Genomic DNA, 21,840 nt, shown 5'->3' with positions numbered 1-21,840 from the left:
GCCTTTGGCCTGAGCCAGCGGGGCTCTTCTTATGTTCTTAGAGGCGAGCAAAGTCCCAGTAAGCCTCCATTCTAGCTCTCTAACTGTGGCTCGGCTGTGACCAACAATCCAGCCCCTAGGTCCTCCTCCTGGACTTGCCCATCCTCGCAATGTCTGCCCAAAGATAGCAGCCTCACTTCCAGGTGGAGCATCAGTGCATGGAGGAAGGATCTGAGGCCCAGATTATTAATAGAAGAATTGTTTCGTTTCACAAAATAAAGTGATCATTACACCAACAAGCTTCCATTGTGATCAGGATTTTAATATTGATATCCTAATATGGCCCTCAGGCCAAAAAGTGTGCTACTCTATGCTAAACCCACACAGTATAAAGCACAGATAAATGTGCTTTAAACCCACACGGTATAAAAGCTCACACCTGCTGGGAGCAGTGACCAGAAGGAGAGACTAGAATCTCTTCGTGTGGAGGTCAGTGACGGCTGGAGATTGCTTCCCCCTTCCAGTGTTGGGAATGATTGCATGTCTTGGCATGTTTAAAAGCAGGCCTGGAAGGAGCACAGGAGAGCTCCAGGGAGAAAGTGAAGCAGGTCTTTGGCCATTTGTTCCTTCCTCACTGGCACTGCCTGTACAGCCGGGAAGGTAAGGCAGTGGTACCCAGTGCTGCTGCCAGGTTACTAGAAGCCCAGGGCTAAAGCCCAGTACTGGGCTCCACAGGGTGCATTGGGCCCCTATACCCTGCACAAACTAAGCAGAGGTGGGGAGCTTCCTGCCCTTCCTATTGGTGCATGCAGGGTAGAGTCTTTTGGTAGTGATAGTTCCTCCCTCCCCACCAGCCAATGGGAACAGAGCCTAGAAACCTTTAATTTACAAGGTGGCCTGGGGGGGGGGTGGTACGTTCCCATTTGTGAGTGGGGGTGATTCAGAGGTTGAGCTGGCTGGGTGGGCTATAAGTCCTCAGACAATGTATAAGCCAGCCATTTTCAACTCACGGCACACTGACAAGGCACTAAAAATGTCAAGGCACGCTCCCAGTTTTTTTACTTACATTAAATTACTACATTACAGTTAATCTTGAATTAATAAAATTAATACAATCAAATCATTACATGACAAAAAAAATGACAAGAAGCATGGAGAGGGAAGTATATGTGGTTTCTGAAAAAGAGGAAAAATTCTATGTTCAAATTCTTATCAAAAGTGCCAGAAAGTGTTGGCAAAGACAGGGCAGGTTGATCACATAGTGGAGAATGTGGGTGAGGGGCAGTGAGGAGACAGGACTGAAACAAGTGCAGGATTAAGTGGGTCCTTTTTCAAGTGGGTGCTCCTTTTTTATTTAGCAGGGGGAGAGTAACTGGCTCACCTCATCCCAGCACTGTCTGTTCTAGTGGCTGTCTGCTGGTATTCCTTTGCATCTTTTTAGATTGTGAGCCCTTTTGGGACAGGGAGCCATTAGATATTTGATTTTCTCTGTAAACCGCTTTGTGAACTTTTTGTTGAAAAGCGGTATATAAATACTGTTGTTGTTGTTAAACTGGGGGTGGGGAAGAGAGAGCGAGAGAGAGAGAGAGAATGTGAGGCAGTGATTCTGTATCTTTGGAAGGTACTGACAAGTGACAGGAGGGACAGTAAGAGAGTTGCTAACTGTGATTGTGAGATTGGGGGGGGGGAATAATCCGGGGAAGGGGGTGGGGTGGGGGAGAAGAGGAGAGAGCAGTGCCAACTGCCTGCTTGTGTATTTGAGAAAAAAAGAGTGCAACCTAAAGCCCAATCCTATGCATGCCTGCACAGAAGTAAGCGTCATAGTCAATTACTCCCAGGAAAGTGTAGATAGAGGAAGGGCGCTGGGCCACAATCCTAAAAGCCCCAAAGTGCAGGGAGGGTCCCTTTGGGGAGTTGCAGGCAAACTGGCAAGGAAAAGGGACTTTCAGGGACCCTGAAACCTTTGGTTGGGGGCCTCAGCACTCGCTCGCTATGTACCTGCTTGCCTGCTTCTTGCTCCCTCTTCTCACTCACTCTGCAGCTCCCACCTCCTGGCTCCTCCAGGCTTCTCTTGTTGGCCTATCAGCATGCAGGCAGGCAACAACAGCCTTCATGCCCAACCCTATGCATGTCTACTCAGAAGTAAGCTCCATAATAGCCAGTGGGGCTTACTCCCAGGAAAGTGAGGATCAGGTTGCAGCCTGTGTCATGTTCAGTAGCAGGAGCAAGCTCCAAGCTGACTCTACAGTTGCTGCATGCGACCAGCCCCTTCCCTGGCTGCTCCCTTGCTTGTGCTGCCTGCAGTGGGTGGCTCAAAGCAGCCGCTTCTCCCGCAGGTGGGCTCTCAGCTGCTACCTGCCGCCTCTGATCCCATGGCACACCTGAGACAGCTTTGTGGCACACCAGTGTGCCATGTCACAGCGGTTGAAAAGCGCTGGTCTAAGCTCATCCCTGACACTGCCCTTGGGCTGACCTGCAGCTGTCACCTGCACACTTAGTCATGTGGTCAGGGCCAAAGAGAAGGAAGTAGAGGATTTGTGCTCTTGGTGGAGCTGTGCTCCCTTCAGTCTTCTCCTTTCTCCCTGCCTAGAAGTTGTTTCCAGTAATCTTGAGCACTAGAAGTTTCCCTGTCCTCAGTATCTGTATTAAGCCTAGGTCCATCACTCTTATTCCATTCAGTGTCATGATCTGCAAACTGACTTACATGGTTCCTTTTTTTTTTTTTAACTGTACCTGCCTCAAGATTCTTCATGTGTACAGGAGACAATCCTTGGATAAGGGTACCACAGAAGATAAAATGTAGGATGTCCAGCAGAAATGGTTTGGCATTTCCCATCTGCTAGTAAACTACTGTGTTCTATTGTTCTAGGCAGACTTGGTGTACACAATTGGACAGGCTGCAGCCATGGGGGCTCATGGCATTGTCCTCTGGGGTGACGCGGACTATTCTCGAAACCGGGTAATTTCACAGTGGTTCTCAAAACTACACATCTTTTTTCTTCTGCCTTGCACTCCTCTTTCTTGCTTATTACTTTGCATTAAGTTGGCTGGCAACCCCCGGGTGAGCCACCACAGCCCCAATGGGTCTCCTCAGACCTGCGCCACCTCAGGAGGTGACGAAAGTTCAGAGGAGAACGGAGCAACTTGGAGCCGCTCCACACAGCTCAGGGAATGGGGCATAACTGCTGGGATGCATAGCATCTGGCATAACTGCTGGGTCCCAACCCCGCCTCCCACTCCCTGCCTGCCAGAATGCCCCTGGGAATGCCCTCCACCTACCCGCCCCCTGCCCCGGAATGCCCTCCCTCCCACCTCCTCCCAGACTCCTGTGTCAGCTCAGCTCGGCCAACACAGCCTTACTTCTCCATGTCAGTGCTGAGGCTGGATGCAGCCTCTGTGGGCCAGCGCACATCCCTGTGCCAGCCCAGTTGACACTCAGGGAGGGGCAGACTTGCTTTACGACACATTTGTGACCCTCTTGGGCTGGCACAAGGATTTTGCACCGGCCCAGGGGGCAGTTAGGCTTGTACCCTAAATGGATTTTCTGTATTGAAAATGCTTTAGTGTCACTACCCAAGCTGCACACAGTGTCTCTTTTGAATTTCTGAAATGCAGAATTGTCAGTCGTGGCATATGTTAGGGATCATTTCCATCCCTTCCCCAGACTGAAAACTATCTAGATGAGAATTCAAAAAGGAAACCAGTCCTCGATCAGGGTTATAGCACCAGTTGGATGAACGGCCCTCTTTGGCCTCGTTTTTCTAATTGAGATGTACAGTTGACACAGGCTTATCCTTTTCTGACTCCAGTTAGTGGCTCCCCTGATTGCAAGTTTGGACAAATTTTCACTGCTAGTCATCTCTGAATAACCAAGTTCCTGAGGGTGTTAAAGATCCTGCTTTCAATAATCGTTTGGCAATAAGATAGCACTTGTAATTCTGTATCTGATTTGATTTTTTTTTTCCTTGACAGACCAACTGTGTTAAGGTTCGGGACTACCTGATTAGCACCTTAGGCCCTTACATCCTCAATGTGACCACGGCAACTAAGCTTTGCAGCCAGTCTATCTGCAATAATCATGGCCGCTGTATTCGCAGAAGGATAACCTCTGACACCTATCTGCACCTCAGTCCTGACTCCTTCCAGATTCAAACAAACATAGATGGTGATCAACCTCATGTGTCAGTGAAAGGGAACTTGAGCCAGCAGCAGAGGAACAAGATGAGAGAGGAGTTCATGTGCAACTGCTACCAAGGTTGGAGTGGAGAAAGCTGCCATTCTCGAGGACGAGGCTTACGCCTGCAGACACATGACGGGTGCATTGCAGTGGTGGTTCTATCTGCACTCTTGGCTTGGCTTCTATGAGCCCTTTGGACCTGTTGTTAAATGTGAATGTTGTGAAGCCAGTGGTGCAATGTAAGTTGTGTGATCCCCTACTCAGTGGAGCCAAAGGAAGAACGATTTGAGCATTTTGTTTGGTGGCAGAAGTCTTGTGAAGTGTTCTGTGACTCCCACCAGCTTCCCAGAACCTCGTCCACTTGTGGTGTTTCACAGGGAAAGCGAGCATGTGGATTTTCCCAACAACATTCATCACCTATGCAGGATTTTATTACTCCAATGCACAAGGGATTTTTTTTTTAGTTTGGAAACACTTTTCACCAGCATAGAAACAGCTTTAAAATTCAACATGGTGCACATTTTCCTAAGCTGTGACAAGAACAGTGGTTTTCTAATGCTTGTGGTGGTGTTTTTTTAAAGCAAAACTTAAACCAATCAGGAGCGGATATTTATAAGTTAAATAATGATGCATTCACCTTTTGGAATCATAATGTATTTAAGCAGATTATTTATATACAGAACAAACATTTCCTACTTGAATCAGCTATATGTCCTCAAACTGTGATTGGTGCTGTTTTAATTGGAAGTGTACGTATGGGTGAAGCTACCTCTCTATCAAAGGGGAGAGAAAAGTTTAATTTTTTAAATTAAATATTTTTCCTGTGACTTGCATATCGACCTAACCCTTATGTCTTTTTTAAATCCACCTTTCCTCCACCTAACTCAGGGTGGCGTATATGAATCTTTCCTCATTTTTATCCTCCCATCAACCATTAAGGCTGAATGTGTCTGGCCACAAGGTCACCCAGGGAGCTTTGCAGCTGAGTGAAGATCTGAATTTGGGTCTTCCCTTCCCTAGTCTGATGCTCAGACAAACCTAGTGGGGGTGCTGAGTATCACCAAACCCTCACCCCTTACCATTTTTTATGCAGGAAATTCCCAGGTCCAAGAGAAGCAGCAACAAATGTATAGGTTGCATCTTTGGCACAGAGACAGCGGCTGATGCTCCTTCTCTAGTTGTGGCAATAATAGTTATGCTCTTCAGTTGCTGCTGGGGAAGAAGCTTCCCCAATGTTGTTATAGAACTGCTTGAGTAAAGCAAAAACCCTCTTAGTTCAGCTAACAAAACTACCTGCTTGAGCTGCTGCTACATCTGAAATCTGCCCAGTAGGATGTGGAAATTTTAGCCCAAGCTGGCTTCTCCAAGGAGATTAATCACAGGTCATCATGAAATATGGAGATAGAAAAACCTGATCATCCAGTTTCCAGCCCTGCCCAAAGATATGCACTTCCACAAAGCCATCGGTGCCTAATACATCAGTGCCTTTGCACCACCCTAATAATTATAAGTTTGCTCTCTGTTTTGCATGCAAAATGTTCTATGGTCCAGAGCAAAACTGACAACAAGAATTATTATTCCAGGTTGCTATAACATAGCCATCAAACCTAGAGGGAAACTGTATGTCCCAAAGCACAGTCTTTAACCATGTAGATCACCATTATGTGACATGAGCAAGACTTCAGTAATGTCATAGATATAATGGAGAGAGTGGGGGTGGGGAAGAAACAGGTAGATTGTAGGCAAGTTGACCTGTGAACTATGGGGGGACTCTAGTGTTAGGATGCATTCAAGTTAGAACAATCCTCTTGTCTGTAACAAGCTGCATAGTTTTGAAATGTTCTTGCTGCTAAAGTGACAGAAAGCCAGGATTTCCCATCCTATCCTTTTAAGAAGTAAAACCAAGAGATTAGAGAGTGAGGCATCGCCTGGTCTCCACTATTAAACTGGCACAAAAGGAGGCAGGGAGAGTGATCACATCTTTTGATCACAATTGCCAGACAAATTAAACCATTTTTCTTCAGACTTTCCTTCTGACTTGGATATACAGACACAATCAAATACAGGGTGACCCCAAAAAAAAACAGAACCCACAAATCTTTGGATAAAACTGTCAATTTCAATTTTTCATCTTTTTTCTTTCAGGGTATACAAGTCGACTTTGTGCATGAAATATTGGAACAATAATCTTCCTCAATATGTCTTGAGTTTGAGTCCAGTAAGTTTCTTGAAATTTACTGGACCTTTGTAGGATTTAATAAAATTTTTATGGGTTCTGTTTTTTTTGGGTCACCCTGTACAATTACTCTCCTGCTTTTACCAGGCAAATGAGATCAGCCCTGCACTGTGGTATATACTAGTTTTGATAAAAATTCAGAACTACATTGACAGCCTGAAGGGGAAAAATGCCTTCTAAGATGGGTTATGGCTGATACATGGAGTGTATGTGTGAAGGGGAGCAGATTGTAGAAGCGATGCTCCTTCTGTCTGCTGCTCTTATGAGAAGCAATTGTGGAATCTGAAGTTATATACCTTTTGTACTCTTTGAGCCACCTTGTTCATCAGGGGACTGGAGAAAGGTTTGTCATGAAGCCCATCTGTTTCCAGTTCAGTGCTATAAAAAAATCTTTGAGTAGCTAGCAGCTAGGTTTACATATAAATGTCCAAAGAAGCTGAGGGGACACAGCTATCTTGCCTGATATCCGTGCAGTCAGATCCTGTACATACTGACATAGAAGCAAGATATGTTACTCTTCTTAAGTGTCAACAACCTACTCAGCCTTTTTTGTGCTAGTAAACAAGCTTTTAGTGCATTCACCTGTCTGCCCTTACAGAGTTGCAGGGAAGAGATTTGTTAAGAGACAAACTCTTAAGTCCAGCGGTATTGATGCATGCCACTCCAAAAGGTTCCTTCAAAACCGATCTAAGAAAGTTGAGAGTGCTCAAAAGCAAAGTCATGGTTGTCAGTCATCTTTCATCCCATTACCTACAACCTTTAAAGTAGAGAGAATCCAGGAGGAATTGATGTTATCACCTGTTTCCAAGCAGCTCTTTGACTGTAAGAAATGAACCATGTTGGACAAATTCAGCAGGTGTGGCTTTCCTCAATACCGGTAAGGCAAAAGTGAATGTGTTGAATGTGTGTCTATCACACAACTGTCAAAGGCCCAGGACTGCCAGCAAAATAAAGCCTAGCAACCTTAACTACAGCCAGACACTACGACAGGCACGGAACATCTATGGGAAGCAGATATTAGGGGGAGAGGGACTTTTCTGCACACAAGCCAGGACTTGCTGTTTCTCTGCAGTGGCTCTCACATTCCTCTTTTCTCCAGCCCTCCCATGAAGCTGTGGGGAGGTAAATGATTATACAAGTGCTTGGTAAGCTCAGAATTATGAGGATCTTACATACACTTTGCTGCCCACCCTTAATGTTCTTTTTTTATGAGGGGTTTGCTGGCTCTTTATGAGGGGTTTGCTGGCAACTTTCCTGGCTCTGGCTCATTGCTCAGTCACATAGTTGTATTTTGTTAAAAAGATGATTGTTGCAAGCACTTAAGGAGAATTTTAGCTACAGTGCCATTTATCGAGGGATGAGTGCCACTCATCAGTTGGGTTGATTTGCCATTTACACATTCCTGCACAGTAAAAGTGCGGTGTCTGTGTCATAGCAAGTGGCACAGATACACCACAGGCACGTGCTAGGGAGTCACAACCACCATTGTGTTCCCCGCTGCTTGGAGACAGACACTGCCCCTTCGCACTTCCAAACGTTTGCCCCAAATCAGCAATGGTGATTGAAGCATAAAACATGAATTGAAATTGTAATCCAAAAGATGAATGACTGTACAAAAAAACTACACATAGAACAGCAAGGTTGCTTTTTCCACTAAAGGATGCTTACTGGAGAGTTTGCTGGTGATCACTGCCAGAAAAATATGTCACAGCATTGCTTACAAGATATACACTTGGGGGAATTAAGTCATGTCTCAGAAAAGTAATGCATGAATCAAGACATTATAGAAACGCAGTGTATATAAATGCTATTTGAGTAGTACCAATTCACATGGCCAAAACTTTGTGGTGGGAATATGGGTTGAACATACCTGGGTTGAGTGGTGGTCCTAGCATAGTGTTTGGATTGTAGCTTCACTTTGAGCACAACTTGCCGCATTTCTCTTGTCATCACCTGCCTGGCAGTTTTGCAGTATGTGGTAAGTGGGAGTTGAATAGTGCAGCTCTGATTCCACCCATTGCCATCCCAATGTCCTCCAATACCACATCAAAAAAACCCAATTATTCAGAAGCTACCATGCATCTGATGGTTTATAGGCTGGGGGCCACTGAGCAAAGGCACAGCAGATTTCTCAAACCCTCAGCATCCAACTTCTGAACTAACCATATCTATTATGAAATATTGTACAGTCCATCCACCAAACAGAAGCTCAAGATTTCCCAGGGGCTGGTGAATCATCATGACATGTTCCAGCCGTCATTGCATCAGATGTGTACATTTCATTGGCATATTCTTCCTCTCTTTGCTCTTGCAAGCTATTAACCCCTTTCTCAGATACCTTTAAGCAGGCAGTCACTAAACACTGTCCTCAGCCTGGACAGCATGTGTGACTACAATCAACTTATCTATGCCAACTGTCACAAAGGCATTTTTCTGATTCTCCTGAGCAGCTGTGGAACTGCCTGGCCATCCTATTTATGCCCATGAAAGAAGAAATCCATACTGGCAGCATTCCTTAGCACACAAAGGAGTCCATAAACTGAGCACGCATATGGGATCCAGAGCAGCTTTGCAAATGGAGCAAAAGCTCCTTTTTGAGTTTAAAAATATCCACCAGGATATAGCAGATCTAACTTTGCCTCAAAGGGCATCATGAAGATTTTCTGCACCAATACTAAACTCTGATAGTTCTGTTTAGCAGCTGCTGTATACGAACCTTTCACAAGCTTAGATTTCCAGAGTTTTATATAGTGGAAAAGAGGGGCTATATTTTCTGACCTGCAGATGAAACGTACATTGCCTGAAAGTCAAAACCTGATGGAGCATGGCAGAGTGAACATTATTCCCATTCCAAATTCTTGTAAGGTAATCCTAACTTGAGTTTCCAAGCACAGAGAATGCAAGTGCCACTTATTTCCTATTGGTTATTTCAAAGCCAAACAACATAGACGTCTTCACTGCTGTTTAGCTCTTCTGAATTTAGGCATCTTCTTGCCAAAAGCGGACAAAGTGGCAGTGCTTGTAGACAAGCCTTTCTTTAGCCACAGGGCATCCTCCTGCCACTGGCTACCACTTTTGGCAAACTCATTGGCAAACTCATTTCGGCAAACTCAAAATCCAGGCTCAACTGGTCTGTTTTCATACCTACTTATGCAAAGAGTGGCTTCTACAGGTTACAGAACATCCAGAAAATTGATCACTGATCCTTCAGGGGCAACATGTGAATAGTAAACATGCTGGGAAGTGAGTGAGGAAATGAGTGTGACTTGTGTTTGAAAATCAGGCATCTCCCACAGGTGGGGGATACAGAGAAATGCCCTCACTAGTAAGTTACCACAAGTATTATGGTTAGATTTAAAGGATTCCTGACAACAAAAACATGGTGCTGGATTACAATAGGTACTTTAACTTTGTGCAATGTGACAACTCAATGTTCCTTTAGCTAAATCTGTGTAGATTGTCAGTGTCATCAGGAAAGGTGTAGGGTCTCAGCATGTGGTAACACAACCATGTGCTGAGTTGTCACTTGAGTTTCTGGTCATGTGGTGAGTTGAATCCTACCGTGCCTCTGCACCACTTTCCCTCAATCACTTGCCTCTTTGAGCAACAAGTCAATGTAGATGACAGGCTCTCCAGGAGGCTGCAGTCTCTACACAGTGAGCTTTTAAGGTGACCAATGCATACACAGCTGTCTCAGTTTTCCCAAGAAACATATGACACAGATTGCTTTAAAAATATTTTATTTTTTAGAAAATACAGCATTCAGTACAGTGTGCCCTGCCTCCCCCAAAATCTCCAAATCCACAGCATCATCCAGCCCAATCAGGAATGTGCATCTCAGAGTCTCTTCAAACCTGGTGCTCGTGTAAAAATCGGAGGCACTGGTAGTGTAGATAAAATAACGGTAGCGGCTGGTTTGCATATCCTCACTGTGCCAAGCTGAACCCAATGACATTTTTGGCATCAGGTCAGCCAGCTCTTTCTGACCAAGCATTGAAAACCTGCTAGAAGTTGGTCTGCACTAAACCTATCACAGCGGCTGCTGGGTTTGTGCAATAATACAGAACTGTTGTCCTTCAATATAACCAAGGTCTCAGTGCTATAACTATGTGATTCTTGAAAAGGCCACTTGGGAATCAATAGTCTCTCTGGAATTGCTGTAAAATTTGCCCTGGTACTCAATTTAAAGATATGAGCAACCAAAACAATCACATCTTTATCCAGACAAGTTCAAAATAAGAGTTATGATGCATATCCCAAACACCATCTTGGGTGCCATCATTTAGCAATATTGGATTGGCTTAATAAACTAACAGCCCAATCCTATGCAACTTTCTAGCACTGATGAAGCACACACTGCATTCTGTGGTGGTAGTGGACGTCATCCTGGGGGCTTCCTCAAGGGATGGGAACATTTGTTCTCTTATCTGGAGACTGCATCAGTGTTGGAAAATTGGCAGGGAAAGGGAACTTTCTATTGTACTATCTGGATATGAGTTTGGGAAGAGTAGATGTTTATGGAAGATCATTGCGGTATCCTCCTTGCGTGGCTTATTCTAAGGTCAACCAGATGACTCTGAAACCCAGGTCACCTGCTGGAACAAGAGATTCTCCAAATAGTCTCTCAACAGGTAATTTGCCTGCTGGGGCAGCCACAGACTCTGGCCATGGGCATGGATGGGGTGAGGGAGGGATGGATAGGCAAACAGCAGTTCTATCATTGTTTTAAAAGACTCAGGTTTGGCCCTTAGTGTTAGATTGCTGCAGAGGAGAAGATGAAAACAAGGGGGGGGAAGTACCAAGATGCAGCATACTCATTCTCTTCCCACATGGAAGTTTTGATAGGTCCTTAAATTACAACTGATTATGTTCTAGGATAGTCATTGGACCACCACCATTATATGGTAATGTTCTGTATTAATAGAGGAAAAAAAAGAATTCAAACTAATCTGATAGAGCCCAAATACTACGTAAGGCCAAGTCAAAAGGTAGGGCTTGGCTGCTCTAGCGATGCCAATCCTTTTGGATGCATTATGGATCCATTAATGTGGGACAGACCTTAGAGATAGAGGAGGTCAGAGAAGTTGAAAAGAGTGGTCACCAAAGAACACTCAAATGAATCTATATCCTTGTTCTTCATCTTTTGTGGTTAATGGTAGTAATCCCAAAGAAGTATGATCTCAAGTACACAGTGATCGTTCTCCTTTAGTTTCAGAAAACACATCTGTCTGAGTAAGCATTCCTCTGGGCTGTTTCTTCTCTTAGGCCTGCCAGACACTCTCTTTAATACAGGTAGACTTTTACACATTCCTGAGGGAACAGAATGACAGAGGCACCAGTATGCATTACCTCAGAACAAAATACAGACAAAAAAATATTTTGCTTCTTTACTATGCCTCACAGTGGCAGTGTGAATGCCCACAGCAGGTGACAGCAGCCAACAGCACACAAAACACAGGATGGACTAGATTCACGTGTGCATGACAAACCCAACCCAGATTTCCCCACAGAAGTGCTGCCTCAATGTTCACAAGAGAAAGGGAAAAGAAAGAAGAGAAACCAAATAGTTAAACAGCGCAAATTTGACAACAATGATGGTGTTGTAGGAAAAAGAGCCTAGGGGGGAAAATGCATCTATGTCTCAGTTGCTGGAGTGGCCCAAATTCAGATAGTAGCTCTTCCAGGGAAAAGGTACAAGCAACTATACAATCTCTGTAGGTGGCTTGATCTTTTGGGGTTTGGTGAAACAAAACACACATCGACCAGCAGAGGATTCAGTTGTCCCTATTTGAATCTGGATCCTGTTGTCCGGACAGGTCATGCTAAGCTTAGGTTCATTCTCTGATCCTAGTCAGTGCTTCTTACTGTTACCGATCGTCATCAAGTCCTGATCATGCGCAAGACTCAATCATAGTGAAGACTGTTCCAAATCCTCCCAATAAACCTCTCCAGATGATAAATGTGAGCACACAGTCCCTTCAAGAAGAGCTGAGTGATAGCCAATATCTAGATTTTGCTTCTGCATTAATTGGGAGTTTGTGTGTGGTTAAATACACTCATACACCCCCCCAAAAAGAGACAGATACCCAAGACTGTTCTAGTTCAGAATGCTTTGAATTTGGAGAAACCTGCCCTACCTTTCTTAAACTGCAGACCAAATTGCAGTTGCTTTCTGAACTAGAGCAAACCCAGGCTCTTTCTTTGTCAGCTACTGTTGCAACATTCGTTGCTGCTTAAATTATCTGGCTCTTCCATAGGCTTCAAAAGAGTACACCGACTTTTCTATTCTTTTTTTATATTTAAAAAAAGGGAGGGCAGAGAAGAAATCAAAGTTCAAAGCCATGAAGCTAACACCACACAACTGGTTCTGCAGAAAAGACTTAAGAGTTTCTTTCGCATGAGATACAAAACAGACCACTACAAAGTTTCGCAGGGGCCAGAAAGGAGAATTTTTATCATGCACATTAAATTCAATGACCCCCTTCCCCCCCCCTCCCCATGGAATGAACACGTCTACTACAATGATTTTCCAAAGCCCCCAGTCTGGGTCACAATCCTGGCTTGAGACTTGTGCGACGTGGGAGAGTGCCTACTTGTCCGCTTGCCTTTAGTGTGGGCTGTGAAGATCTCATCCAACCTCGCCCTCCTACCATAAGCTGCTCCAGTCACCTCTGCATATACTTAACATTCTCATGTCGTCAGCCACCCCCCCCCCCCAACCTGGTTTACATGGATCTACAACAATCACTCTTGGGCACAGAGTGTTACTGCCATGGTAAACAACATCTATCACAGGGTATGAAGCACCCTGTGGTCAGAGTACATTCCATGAAGAATACAACCCAATCAGTGTTCAGTTGTCTGTGAAAGTGCCAATGTTCCCTTGGCTTGGCAAAGTATACAGCTAAAGACCAATGTGATTTTGCTTGGAAGCCTCTAGCTGCGAGTCAGCACAGTGTCAGAGAACACAGCAAAGGCATGGGACTGCTGGGTATGGAGACCCAGGGAAGAGATAAAAAGGGGGGGATGACTCTACAGCAAAAGTTCCATTGCATGCACTATTTGGAACTATCTAGTTTGAGGGAAGATAGTTCAGGAATGAACCTCAGGAACTCTCTCAGCAGGTGAACACATTATGTCCGTAACTCATTAGGCTGAAAGCCAACTCAGGGTGAGATGCTGGTGTGTTGGCAATGTACGGTAAAGCATACCAGAGCTTTACATGAGGTCACATGTTCAAACTGCTGCAGCCTTGAGCTTAGGAAGTCCAAGAGTTGTCAAGAGGAGCAGATGGGGTTATGCTGCCCTGTTTCTAGTTGCCTGAGCTGTCTCTTCTCATATGGCTGCAGTGTAAGGCAATGAGTGATCAAAGTGGGAAGGTGGGGATGCGCAGAGAGAGAGAGAGAGAGAGAGAGAGAGAAGAGAACAGCAATTAGCCAAGTTATCTTCAGTAGACAGCTTTGTAGGTCGAAATGGACAATGGCAAAACTTTTCAGTTACTTCCAGGGCCCTTTCATGGACACATGGTGGAAATTCTCTATTTTGTTATAAACAAGGCTATATGGTAAGGCCTAGAAGTGGATGTCAAAGCCATTGTTGAAATGAGAGCACCTTTCTCCACTTCAGCTGCATGGAAGAGAGTGGTTTTTCTTGAGTTAAACAAGCAGCTTCTGCCTTTTGGGCAAACCTCTAGCACTTTACCTACCAAATCCACAGGCCTAAGCTAAACAAACTGGGGAAGAGGAAGAAAGGGGAGATTGCCCCTCCTGCAGTGCAAAACTCTGCACCACACTCCTACAACTTCAGACCATTTACAGTAAAATCAGAGGAGTTCTGAGGCTTAAGACCTATGCTAACAAGTCACCTTGGAAAGGGGTTGGTGTTAATATGGCAATTCTAAGATGGATACCATGATTAGCAACAGTGCAGCCACAGTACCCAAGAGAGAAGGAGCATGCTGTCTGCCTGTAGCAGCTCCCCCAGACAAGCAGTGAACAAAATTCTTTGAGCAGTGCAGCTTCCAGGTAAACCAGGTGACAATGTGAAGCAGTAGCAGGAGCATCAGTTTCAAGAGCATTTCAAACTAGAACAATTAGGGGCTTTCCCCACTACCAAGAAGGAAGAGCAAGGAGGAAGAGCAAGTAACACTCACAGCTTTCCCTCTTCTTCCCCTGCCCCAAATTCCTCCCCTCCCTCCCCCTAATGAAACCAAGGCGGACATGACTTTGAAATAAGAGGTGGAGGGAAAGGCTCTGGAGTTTGGCGGACAGGCTCAGATGCAGAGAGGTGGATTTGGTTGGAGCTGCATTTCTGAAGGCTGACAGACATCCACAGCCCCTTTCTTGACCTGTCCTCCTGTCTGCCAGGGTCTAACTGTCTTCGCCATTCTCGCCTGGTCCTCTGATAAGTCGCTTCTGTCCTCGCTTTCCCACGGGCCCCTTGGGCTTGGCAAAGGCTTGCTTGAAGGCATGCTGCTTGGGGTGGACCTCATCATACAGGAACTCTGCAGTTAGCTCAGCTCCATCATCAATTTCAATCTGATACACAGGAAAGAGGGATTGCAATGCTCAGTTTTGCAACCAAGACACTAAACTTTAGCAGATGTCTTCATTCTCTTAATGACACACTGGTACCAACTCCTCCTTCCCCAATAAATCTCCTAGCCCCAAATATACAATGCTGCTTCCAATCAGATCTTCTCCAGGATCTGGCCACTTCAACTTCTCATTAAAATGAGAAGAAACGTATTACTGATTGCTAGCTTTCCCTCATTCACTGGGCTGACCTTGTGGTTTTGAAATGACTCTTAATCAAGGCTTTCCCCATTGCTTTTATGGTGTTGTCCTTCTACCTCTTAGCATGTGGATACTTTCCATGAACAATTCTTGCTCAAAATCATCTATTGGTTCCCTGAGAGAAGTCCCTACTTTAGCAACTATCCCTTTACATCACTTAGAACTTCTGATTTGCAAAGAACAGGCAAATTGCCTTCTTCAAGGCAATTGTAACGGGTAGAAGATGAAACCTTACCTTCTTTGCAATCTCTAGACAGAAATCTTGCTCCACGGAGTCCAGCAATCGGCTCTTGCAGCTGGAGTACAGCATGCGCTCCTTGATGCTACATTTATAACCAGGCATGGAATAGATAAACACTGCAAGGAAGAGAAGGCAGATCAGTCATCCCTGGACCCAGTAAGATTAATTCCACAACCCTATGGGGTGTGACTGCCATCCTTGCAAGATGACATTTGTCCATTTGTCACAGAACAAAGGAAATTCATTCTAAAGTGTGCAGAACACAAAAGTCAGTGGTTAATGAACAACAATGAATCTGCAATATTATGAATTGCTTTATAATAATAATAATAATAATAATAATAATAATAATAATAATAATAATAATAATAAATTTTAACCTAGCATTAGGCAGTTTTCTGTTCATATATAATAGAGCTTCAAGAACACAGAACAAGTAGATCTCAGAATGCTTTGCACGTAGCTTGGGCACTAGAGGAATAGCTTATACAGCTCCTTTTGGCACTGGAGGAATTGTGTGAGCAAATATATACCTGTAGAAGAGAATTAAAAGGCATGTACTCAGGATTCCCTGGTTAATAGACAAGAGAATTCATACAGCCAGAAACCCTTGAATATACAAAAAATAAATCCTTATGCCTACCTCACAGGACACCCATACACCCATGTTTGTAAGGATTAAAGGGAACTTATGGTTGAGAGAGAGAGAGAGAGAGAGAGAAGACTGTAGAAGTTGAAGATTTGTTCAGAGCTTACCAACAGACTCGAGATGATCTCCCTCGTGAGAGTGCTTATACAGAAAGAAATGGTAGCGGGCAGAATCCTGAGGAATTCTTTTGGGCAAGTCGGCGATTTCAGTGGCATGTGTGTGAACCAAGTCTATAGTCTCCTTCTCCAGGTCCAGTTTCTGTTTAAACAAAGACAAGATGGCAAAATTCAGAGCAGCATTTGGATTGGGATAAACCACGAAGACAGAGAGGGCACAGTCTTGAGCAAGTAGGCATCGTGGAGAAATGTGCAAGCTGTTTAAAGACCAAACTAAGAAATCAGCATCTTCTTACCAGCTGGATGTAATTGATTTTCTTTTGTTTTAGTAACTGAATGGCCTGCTGCGCTTCTGGCTGCAAAGGAAAAGCCAGTCCCTGGAGAGTCTGGTGTTTGCTCTCTACGCTGATTTCGGTCTTGACCTGGCAATAGGGGGGGGAAGAAAAGAGACAAAGCTGAAACCAAGGAGACAGGAGGAAGACGAAGATGAGAAAGATGAGGAAGACAGCAAAACACAACGCCATGCTGCTGATGCTTACAAGCTTATAAGCACTTGAAAGAAAGAGCCTGTTGCAAAGGGATGCTCTTATAGCCCCCTTTTATGCAGATAGGATAGGACTTCAAGAAGGCTCCAGTGGAGAGTCAAACTAAACATTACACGCTACTATGTCTTTCTCTCTGTGTGTCTTTTTTTAAACTGAAAAGTAATACCAGGGCTGCTTACTCCTTTCCCTTCCCGTTGCATGCCCACTCAAAACCAGGCTGCTTTTCCACCCATGGGGGGGGGGGCAGAGCGGGCTCTCCATATTTTCCTCACGGGCGTTGGCAGGGGCTATATTGAGCGGAGAATGGCAAGACGGGAACAGATTAAGCTGCCCCTCTTCCTTGCTGCTCTTCCACTCCTAATGGCAGCACCCAAAGTTACCCACTGGGGAAAGAAACACCTGGCTGCATGAAATGCACCATATGGCTCTGAACAATGTGAACTAGGAATGTATCTTTTGTTTTGTTCTAGAGACTCCCAGGAGAAGTGGCTTCACTCTAGCTGACTTATAAGACAACTAATTGCACAAGCAATTCAGTGAACCCCTAAGGCGGCAACAAACTACCTTCAATGACTGCCCGGAAAACGGGCACCCATAAGATAGCAGTACTTGAAAACACTGTATTTGAAAGGTAAAAGTAGACTCATTTTTATCTCAGTGATTCTCTGAGTAAGACCTAGCATGAAGAAACAGCCTAAAACACTCAGTTTTTCAGGAATAACAATGCTGAAGGCAAGAAAGAAGCCACGTGCTCTGACAAGTCTGCTATCTGCAGGAAGTAACTGGAAGAAAAAAATTGTTGGAAGGCACATGGTTCTATGCAATAGTGATAGCCTGAGGACCAAGACGAGTTCGGGCAAACTGGTCATCAGATGCCCCTCAAAGAGACCATAGCTCCTGGCAAATTCCAGAGTCACTGTTTACACATGCTGAACAGTAAAACTCACTTTTTATCACAATAATATTCTGAAAGAAGCCACTAAGGCAGGGCTTCTCAAACTAGGACGTAATGACATCCTAGCCTGAGGGCCCTGGCTTCTGCCCCCTTAAGGGGCGCGGTGAAGGCAGTGACCCGATCCTGGGGATCTAAGGCGGCTGCAGGGACTGGCATTTGCTTACCAGTCCCTGTTGCAGCCTCCCGGGGATGCAGGGAGCTCTGCACAACTCTCCGCAGGGCGCCCCAGCCTTTAAAAAGTGAAAGCAAAGCAACTGAGCTCCTCTTCCGGTTTTGCAGAGGCGGGACATGATTGCTCCGCTTTCACTTTCTAAGCTTCTGGGAGCCCTGCAGACAGTCAAGCAGGGCTCCCCGCACCCCCGGGAGGCTGTTGCATGGAATGGTAACTAAATGCCAGTACCTGCTGCCTTCTCCCCGCCCCCGCCGCTCCCCCGCTAGGACTTACTGCGGTCCTCAAACTCCCTGAGAGTTTGAGAACTAAAGGGATAGCATAAATATGGGATATTTAGGGTGGGTGCCAGGATGAGGGGCCCTTGGGTAGAGACATGTGCTGGGTCCTGCTGAGAAAGAACACAGTCATCCACCCTTCTCCCTTTCTTGGTGGCTGACAAACAGAAAGGGATGAACAGCTTCTTCTCTCAGCAACACCAAGGAAAGGCAGGCATTCTGTGGCCCCCTTTCTAGGTCACAAAAAGGGGGGGCAAGATGGACATCGTCTACTTTCAGTGTAATTGGGGGAAGAAGTCCCCTAGAGAGATGATTTGACAGGGGTCCTGTGAGGTAGCCCATTTGCTGATGAAAAAGACAGCTGGAGGGTAGCGATGGAGCGGCATCCTCAGCTGACCCATTTCACTCCACTGTTGCACCACACAAAAGCTAAATACGGGGGGGGGGGGAGGAATTGGTCAGGAGGCAACTTCTGAGGCTGTCCATGACGGTGATCATCTCTGTAGATTCACTGCTATATTCAGTTTTACTCCTCTCTTCTGTACTGTCTTCAGTGTCAGATTGTATGTTTTTGGACAGGGCCTCATTGTTTGTTCTTTTCAATAAGTTTTGTACAGCGGCTAGTTGATTAGGTACTTAATGAATAAGAATTGTTATGATTCTTATGCTTATGAATTCAAGCATTTTTAAACCAAGATTAAGAATCCATTTCTGCAATAAAGATGGGGGAAAGTAAATCATCATCATTATTGTAGTGAATCAACTCTTCAGCATTCTAGGCTGAAGAACATACCTAAAAATAATTCACCCGTTCATTTCAAACTTGTGGGTTTGAAGGTCTGAGTACACTTGGAGCATCCCAAGCCCTTACTGAAGGCTCAGAATATGCACTGATATTAAAGGACCTGGGCTGGATCCACATCTGCTGTAGAAACAAGTGAGTCAAATCCAGATTGCCTTGCTTTTCTGGCTTATTTTCAAAATCCTAAAGCCCCGTTCTTTCCTTTCCTGCACTAGTATCAAACACTACAGGCATGAGTCACCTCTGCAGCCTGGGTCTTAAGGATGATTATTAAAAAGAATGTTGCATCGTAAGAGTGCCTCGCTTGATCAGGCCAAGTCCACTTGGACCAACATGCTATTTTCTCCAGTTGTCGGAAACTTACAAGCAGGGCATAATGCTGTCAGCTATTCCCATTTTCCCCAAGCATCTAGCAATGGATAGTGCACTTTCTGCAAATATGAAAGTCCTGTTCAGTTATTACAGTCAACAGCCTTTGACAGAATGGTCATTCACAAATTTGTCTAGCTTTTTTTTAAAGCCATCTACATATTATTGACTTCCAAATTCAACAGTATGTACTTCCTAATAAGTGAGCTTAGAACTGCTGCCCTGGGCTTGGATAAGGCATAAGGCACTTGTCTGGCCTTTCTTTTGAGTCCCTGTGTGGCCCAGGAACCTAAGGCTGGACACAGCAGTGCTAATTGCTACTGTTGCCCTAAAGCAGGAGATGGAACTCAGTCACGGTGCTAGACTTGGGGAACAGAATAGAGCCTGACCTCTGCAGTTGCAGGGGTTCTGTTCCTGGAATTCCTGCAGATGCCAAAATCTGTGGATAAACGAATCTGTGGGTTGGGGCTTACCTGAACTCTGGATGTGACGGGAAGCATCTTCTGGACATGATAGGGGGCTTTCTGAAGCCTGAAAAGGCCATGTGCGGCCTCTGCAGGCCTCAGAAAGCCTCCTGGACATGACTGGAAGGTGCTTCCACTTGCTCAGGTCCGACCCTGGAACTCAGGTGAGTTAAATTCACAGGTTTCGAACCCATGGATAAACAGGGCAAGCCCGTATTCTCTCACATTACTGGCAGGAGCCAAGGAGTCAATTCTGCAGCTGTGCTATAAAGGATCAAGTTGGAAGCCTCTAATAATGGAAGCAAGCAGATATAAGCATTTCTGCCCAGTGTTGTACATATGTAACAGGGACCAAATGTGTACACCTAAACTTTTTCTGATCCACCTTCTTCATCCACAATTATATTTCTCTGTACACATCCTCATTTTATAAAATTAGAGGGGTTCATTGAGTAGGGGATTCAAAGGGAAGAGAAGCTTCTCTTGATTAATTAATTGTGCTAGTAATAATGTTCTATGTTAAAAATTTAATTGTTATTAAGCTAAATCCTGCAGCTAGATCTGGCAACACTCATTCAACAACTAATAAGCCATTCCATTTAAAATGAAATCTTCTATCTAAAATAATTAGCAGACAGAAAAGAGCCTTGCAAAGTACATACAGCATCATCAGGGGAAAAATCATTAAGTTTCATGCCTTACATACGAGCAAGAAATAGGCCACATGCTTCACTGAGTAACTATCCATCTATCACTTTCACTCTTGATAATGGATTGGGTACTGGGGTTTACTTTTCTCCAAGCGGTAGAAATACCTCTTTCCACTGTATGGAAAAATTTGCATTTCACATTTTTTATTTATCAGAAGTAATTTCAGATTCACTTCACTGCATGCGCTCAAAAGCTCAGAAGCAGCCTTGATTAGCTATTAAGTGTTGCTGTACTGCATCATTAGATAAACCCCAGATCCATCCAAATATAGTTTGGTTCACATCATAAGCAGCAGAAGAAATATCTATAGGAAAACACATGATTGACACAATGAGAAAGACTGTAGGTTGGAAGCTCTGAAAAAGGCTATTTAAAATTGATTATGTTACTTCGGATTTTACTTATTACTCAGGGGAAACTTACTTTCATGATCATGTTCAACTACATATATTATTTGCCCTTTTGTAAGGATTTTATGTATATATAAAATGTATATATAAAATCCGATTACCATTTTGTTAAATGTTGCAATAAAAAATAGATTTAAATGGTGTGTCTACAATAGACAGACTTGCAAAGCAATATTGTTAACTGTAACCATACCACCTTCTGCAGAAAGATGTGCAGTGTAGTAGCTACCATGGCAATCTGTGCAAAACATACAGAACTGACCTTTGACCACCTCACAGGTTAGGATTAGGAGCTGTAGGTCTGCCCTCAATGGAACACAAAAGGCCACTTCCTGTTCCACCAAAGCTCACTGCATGGAACACCTGGGCCAGCCATGTAAGGGCCTTCCCGGCTGCTGTAGCGGCTGTAGTTAAGGTGGCTGCTACTTCAGCACTGGGAATTCTGAACGTGAATTGATGGGCGCATATGAACCTGAACTGATGGAGCATATGAGGCATGCACAGATCTTGCCAATTTGAAAAATCCTGGAGTAGTAATTTAAGAGCACTATTAAATGATGAGAACTTCTACAAATTATAGTTCAGGAGGTACGTGCAGCAACTGAAGACTAATTTCTAAACAGTCCAGGGTGATTCAGACTCCCTCAATCCCTTAAAGATGCTTCAGAGGCCAACACTTTCCAGGATCCTTTGGCTACATTCTAAGGTTCATCCCTTCAAATTCAAAAAATAAGTTCTCCTTAAATGCAACTGTTGAAATATTTAAAATTTATGAATTCTTCTAACATGAATTTCAATATACCACTTGAATTAACCATGAATCTGTGGCAATATTTATCACGATGGCATTTCAGCAAATTATACTATGGATTATAAGGAAAATTTAATAAAGTAAACCATAGAAATGGAGGGAAACAGCTGTAAACTGATGAAAAAATTCTAAA

At 44.3% G+C, this 21,840-nt stretch overlaps 2 protein-coding genes across 2 annotated transcripts in view; one reads left to right on the top strand and one right to left on the bottom strand.

The window, feature by feature from the left end:
- The window catches only part of LOC136638928 (hyaluronidase-like), a 33,248-nt gene extending 28,904 nt beyond the window's left edge, over window positions 1-4,344 (top strand). Inside the window, exons 3-4 of the mRNA XM_066612957.1 lie at window positions 2,849-2,938; window positions 3,952-4,344. Coding sequence (XP_066469054.1) covers window positions 2,849-2,938; window positions 3,952-4,344 — 483 coding nt within the window. The remainder of the gene's footprint in view (window positions 1-2,848; window positions 2,939-3,951) is intronic.
- A 5,808-nt stretch (window positions 4,345-10,152) lies between these two features.
- TWF2 (twinfilin actin binding protein 2) overlaps window positions 10,153-21,840 on the bottom strand; it is a 70,229-nt gene continuing 58,541 nt past the window's right edge. The window contains exons 6-9 of the mRNA XM_066616729.1: window positions 16,490-16,615; window positions 16,185-16,335; window positions 15,423-15,544; window positions 10,153-14,929 (exon numbers count right to left, since the gene is read on the bottom strand). Of these exons, the coding sequence (XP_066472826.1) occupies window positions 14,762-14,929; window positions 15,423-15,544; window positions 16,185-16,335; window positions 16,490-16,615 (567 nt within the window). The 3' untranslated portion in view covers window positions 10,153-14,761. The remainder of the gene's footprint in view (window positions 14,930-15,422; window positions 15,545-16,184; window positions 16,336-16,489; window positions 16,616-21,840) is intronic.

Source organism: Tiliqua scincoides, chromosome 2 (assembly GCF_035046505.1).
Source record: "Tiliqua scincoides isolate rTilSci1 chromosome 2, rTilSci1.hap2, whole genome shotgun sequence".
Classification (NCBI taxonomy): Eukaryota; Metazoa; Chordata; class Lepidosauria; order Squamata; family Scincidae; genus Tiliqua; species Tiliqua scincoides.
Note: the sequence above shows the minus strand (reverse complement) of the source record. Positions and strands in the feature narration are given on the sequence as shown.